Source organism: Poecilia reticulata, linkage group LG3 (genome assembly GCF_000633615.1).
Source record: "Poecilia reticulata strain Guanapo linkage group LG3, Guppy_female_1.0+MT, whole genome shotgun sequence".
NCBI classification, from domain to species: Eukaryota; Metazoa; Chordata; class Actinopteri; order Cyprinodontiformes; family Poeciliidae; genus Poecilia; species Poecilia reticulata.
Genome location: NC_024333.1, coordinates 21413645 through 21418916, shown reverse-complemented (window position 1 = coordinate 21418916; position 5272 = coordinate 21413645). Strand labels below are relative to the sequence as shown.

The 5272-nt window shown below is 37.4% G+C and overlaps 1 protein-coding gene across 1 annotated transcript in view; it reads left to right on the top strand.

Moving 5' to 3' along the window:
• Positions 1-5272, top strand: part of mdga1 (MAM domain containing glycosylphosphatidylinositol anchor 1) — a 180863-nt gene that overhangs the window by 112807 nt on the left and 62784 nt on the right. Inside the window, exons 5-6 of the mRNA XM_017304105.1 lie at positions 1365-1561; positions 3244-3376. Coding sequence (XP_017159594.1) covers positions 1365-1561; positions 3244-3376 — 330 coding nt within the window. The remainder of the gene's footprint in view (positions 1-1364; positions 1562-3243; positions 3377-5272) is intronic.

Genomic DNA, 5272 nt, shown 5'->3' with positions numbered 1-5272 from the left:
AGGTAGCATATATACACTCTGAAGAAAAGTGTGTAAATGACACAAAACATATTTTTGAACCACATCCAAGTCAAACATAAAAGAAGCTCGAAATTTAACTTATGCCACTTTTTTGCAGTACCTTAGAAGTATTCAAATAAGTTGCCTTTTAAAAAAAAGGTGCAAGTTTTGGCCTAAGTGAMTATCTGTTATTTAATGAAGTGGAGTTTTATTTGTAGACTTTAYGTACAGTTTTAATTGTGTTACTACCCTGACATGGAATATTTTTACTATGGGATTGGTAGCCTTGATTGTATTCTGCTTTAAAGCACAGCAGCCAGTTTGGTCAGATTTTTTACTTCAATAAAATTCAGAGCACATCTTTCTATCCATCTGATATAGAGGTTTAATAAGATGCACAGTAGGGATGTATTTGTGTTTCCTCAGGTTATCTTTGTCTGATATACAATTTTAGTTTGACGATTTGAAGCACTGAAATGGGAAAAAAGGTGAAAAAAGAGACAGGAAAATTTAAGGGGACATCAGTTTAAAGACATTGTAAATAAATGACAAAAGATAGGAAAAAGGAGATAAAGTAGTAGGAAAACAGTGCACACGACAATGATGAAAATGGTTTCCTTCTTAAATTCTGAAGCAGTCTAATTAGCCTTCACAAACTCTGAATTGCACAGACACAAACACACAGAAGTCTACCTTGTCAGGGGGGAGAGGGAAAGCGTAAGGAGAAGAGGATAGAAAAAGGGGGAAGGATGGTGATGTGGAGCAAAAGTGGCAGTGAGTTTTGGAGGAATGGTAGAAACCAGGGAGAGCAGCCTCCRTGCTCATGACAGCAGCTGAAATCCATTCCACTTGAGGGAAAGGAAAACGGCACTTCCATGAAGGAAATACACAAGAAAAAAAGACATATGGGGGAGCTGCGAGGGAGATTGGAAAGGCAAGGCAGGAGAGAAATGACAGAAAAATGACAGGAAAAAATAGATAAATCTGGTGTGTGGGAGAGTCACAGCAAGAGAGGTAAAGGCAAAACACACAGACTGTTTAGACATTTGTGCCCATTAGAAATATTTGGGTGTTTGGATAGTTGTTGTAAGTGTGGGTGGATAATTCAATCAACAAACTGCATGTGATGAGCCAGTGTTGTGCCTGAGTTTCCAAATCCGATCCTTGCCATTCGCAGTATTACCAACGTTTTGCACAGAGAAGCTGTTCAGCATCAATAAGATGAAAATCAGTTTTAACTGAACTTAATCTTTGTGATCCCCTGTATATTTTTTTATAATGTTTGAAAAAATAATAATAAAAACCCTCTTTCCAACATTAAGCTCTCCATAATTAGATTTTTTTTCCACTGCTTTTTCTCACAGACCTAGATGTCCCAGTTTTGACTGTGCACCAGACGGTCGGCGATATTCGTACAGGTTTCTACCAGGAGAAGACAGTATTCCTCCGCTGCACCGTCAACTCCAACCCTCCTGCAAGATTCATCTGGAAACGTGGTGCTACGGTCATCGAACAGAGCAAAGACAATGGCGTGGACATCTATGAACCTCTTTATACTCAGGTACACTTGAACAAGGTTTCYTGCATTTCTGAAACCGTATGAGGCTGAGGCACAGGAGAAAGAGAAAAACCGCATGCAATTGTTCGCTAGCTGCTACTTCAAGTGCCCCTCTCGCATTACAAAAGCCTGTGGGTAAGCCCTTTGAATTCTTGAAAGATTGCAGTACGTCTGTTAAAGCCATGATGAAAACAGAAAATATGTGGAACGCGTTTTGCTGGCCAGGTGAGACCAGAGTGAATCTTTTTGGCCTACATGTAAAATACAGTATGTGTGGTAGAAAACTAATTTGAGCGTGCTTTTCCCAGAATGAAACATGGTGTTTCTTCAGTAGKTTCAGGAAAACTGGTCAGAACTGATACAAAGATGAATGAAGCTAAATACAGGACAGTAGAAAAWTTTGAAAAAGTGAAAGTTATTATTCACAAATGCTATCTGTCTGATTGTTCAAGAAAGGGAAACATTTTCAGCCTCTACCAGAAAGCTGATAGAGTTATGGCCAAATGAAAACAAGGTTGAATTTCAGCAAAGAGCTAATCTAACGTCTACATCAGTTAGACAGTGTAGTTTGTGGGCTATAATCTGTACCAGTCTTGAGACTCTCTCAAAATATATCTATGGTTCATTGTTCATGGATAATGTGTGCAGACTGCAGACAATGCAATGATAAAACTTTTTTTCAAAAAAGACAATTCAAAATAACCACTTGAAGAAAAAATCATTTTGAGCCTTCCTGTTTTAGTGCAACCAGCACTGTGGTGCAGTTTAGTCAAAAGTACAACTTTACATGAATTAAGGAGGTTGCAAAGTCATGTGAACAGAAACAGCATGTATAGCCGATTCAAAACTCATTTTAAACATAGCTTTAAGGGTGAGATAAACTTTGTAATTGTGCAGTCATTGACATTTTCATTTGTACATATAGGCTGAGAGGCATTTCATTCAATTTATATTATCTTCCAAAAGTATAATTTATGGGTCATAAGACTCCAGCTATTCAAATCAGTTCTTCACAGTTTATATTCAGTGTCAGACCTGGTGGCCCTGTCCTGCTCTTTATTGGATTTATGAAGAGCTTGTCTTCCAGCAAACCCCCRGAACATCTCATAATGCCCCATCGTGTTATTTGGGAGAACATGTTAGTCTTCACTCAAGCCTTTTATCTTGAATGCTAAAATAATATTTATAAATCAATAGCACTTGTCAAACCTTGGTGCTGCCTTATCTTATTCAATGCCTCTGTCTATACATCTGTTATATCATGAGAAACAGAGAGAGGTTGTGAGATGATCATAAGAAGGACAGATTTAACAATGCAGAGGATTGGTGGATTTTGTTTTTATGTTTTGATCTGAAAATCTGAAAAAAATAATTTTCCTAATGGCACATGCAAAAGCCTTTTCTAAAGGCTCCATATTTTTATCCTAATGGARCAATGTTGATTTAGATGATTGCATGGTACATGAGACACACATATTGCATTTGATTATGCTTTATAAGACTAAATGCAGCTTAAAAGACACTAAGATAAAAGTTAATTCAGTGATATTTAATGCAGTGAAGGTGTTGTGAGACTGTATATGTTTAGTTCGATGTTTATATGTCTTTAAATAATCACACTAAGATTAATTTGAGGGAAACATTTTTACATTGCAAGCTGTGTTGGTGTTGTGTGTCTCCTGTAGGGCGAGACCAAGGTGCTAAAACTGAAAAACCTAAGGACCAAGGATTTTGCCGACTACACTTGCCAGGTGTCTGTCCGCAATGTGTGTAACATTGAAGATAAGTCAGTCACCTTCAGGCTAACAAATGCTACAGGTACGTTTTTTTGTTTGCCTTTGTATTTGCAAAGAAAGGGAAAAAGCTAATGCATCCTTGCAATCCACAGCCACATACAGGCTTCCACAGATGCATATTTTACTCTTTTCTACCGAATAGGTTGCTTTCATCCTTTTCGCTCCTTTTTTGATTTCATAAAACTTCTTTTTTTTTATCATAGTTTTCTCTGCTTAGAAATCTGATTTTCTTTTCTTGAGCAGGAAACTCTATTCATTCCTCACTGCCTCATCTTCTCATTTTCCTTGGTGTGTATCCATTTCTCCACCTCCCTTTCTGTCTGGGCATCTTTTYTATTCTCCACTGGCTTTTTCCTCTCGCTGTCTCTATCTTCTCGCCTGCCTCCCTGTGCGCGGCGTTGTCTGCCTGTCTAGTTTTTCTGTTGCTGAGAGCTCATCTCAGGGCCGTCAGCTGTAATTCAGTTGTCACGCTCCCTGTTATCTCCAATTCTCTCTGCACCGGTCTGTCCATCTACACGCCACCGCCCGGCAACTCTCTTACTTACAACAACACTGTTGCCGTTGACAGTCCTGTCAGGTTTGTTACGGTCAGACTGATGCACCACAAGGGAATACCCTGAGCTTAGTGTATATTATCAATCTTTTTATTCCACTGTGTGTTTATCTTGTTCTCTCCTCTCTTTGGCTAAACTCTCCTCCCATCAAATCAATTTGGGGCTTCTTTTTTTTTTTTTTTAACTTTTTTCTAAAGAAGTTAATTACTCTAAGTCTGATCTCTGGCAAATTTAATAAAACCATCCTCCATAAAACATGAAAACAAAGTTTTTGGCTATATGTTATGAAGACTGTTTAAGGCTGCTTGTAATCCTGTTTTTCTCATGGTCAAATAGGCTGAGTAAGAATAAGCAAGCACCATGGAGCAGGCWAACTTCTAATGATTGTTTTATTAGAGTGGATGCTGCTGGCTAGATACACAACTGTGCATGCTAARGTTCCCTTCTTTAAATCTCCACCCTAACTGGAAAAAATTAAACATTAATACTCCCTCTAAGCAATAGTTCGACGTTTTTGGTAATGCGCTTTTTTTTTTTTCCTTAGATGAAAAGGTCTATCACATGTTTTTTTCTTTTCTCTCTTTACTTTTTTTTCTGTAGCAGCAACTAACCTGTCTTGGCTTTGATCAAAGGTAATACAATCTGCCAACTAGGACCTCTTTGGCTTTAAAGTTTAAACACACACCTTATTTACTGCGTCTATAGCAAAAGTGATGGTTTTAAGTTGCACGTTACTCCAGTGACTTATTGACTGTCAATATGTCTTAACACATTACTGCATATTATCAAAGCAGCTGGGTTTATTTAGTATTGTAGCCAACTCATTTATCCAACATAAATATCTTTCTTTGTGATCAGGAAACAGCTATCTGTGATGCATGATTTAAAACCACTTTATTTAATCATTTTGTTTAACATTTTTTAGACCCTTCTTCAAAAACAGTGGACAAATCTTTATTTTTATTCCAGCACTCAAACCCTTCTTATAATTACAGACCAGGTTTTTGCATGAATCCACTGTTAATTTCACCAATTGTCTTTGTTGATGAGGTTCCAGTCTATAAGGCTGGAAATCTTCCTTCCCATCACCCCAATCTTAATGTCTTYCACTAATTCTGTCAGATTCAAGTAATTTGGTTGGGCGTCTTCAAAATTTCAAAATKATCTATTGATAAAATCAGACCTTCACTTTAAATATATCTAAATTCTTTAGATGTATAAACCGTTTTAGACACATGTTCACACTGTGTAATTGTTGAGTTTTTTCTCCCGGAGCTTTGTGAAGTGAACTGTAACCTTGTGTGAGCATCTAAATCCAAATCTCAGTGCTTAAATAAATTGGAAAAGGTGAATAATCAACTTTC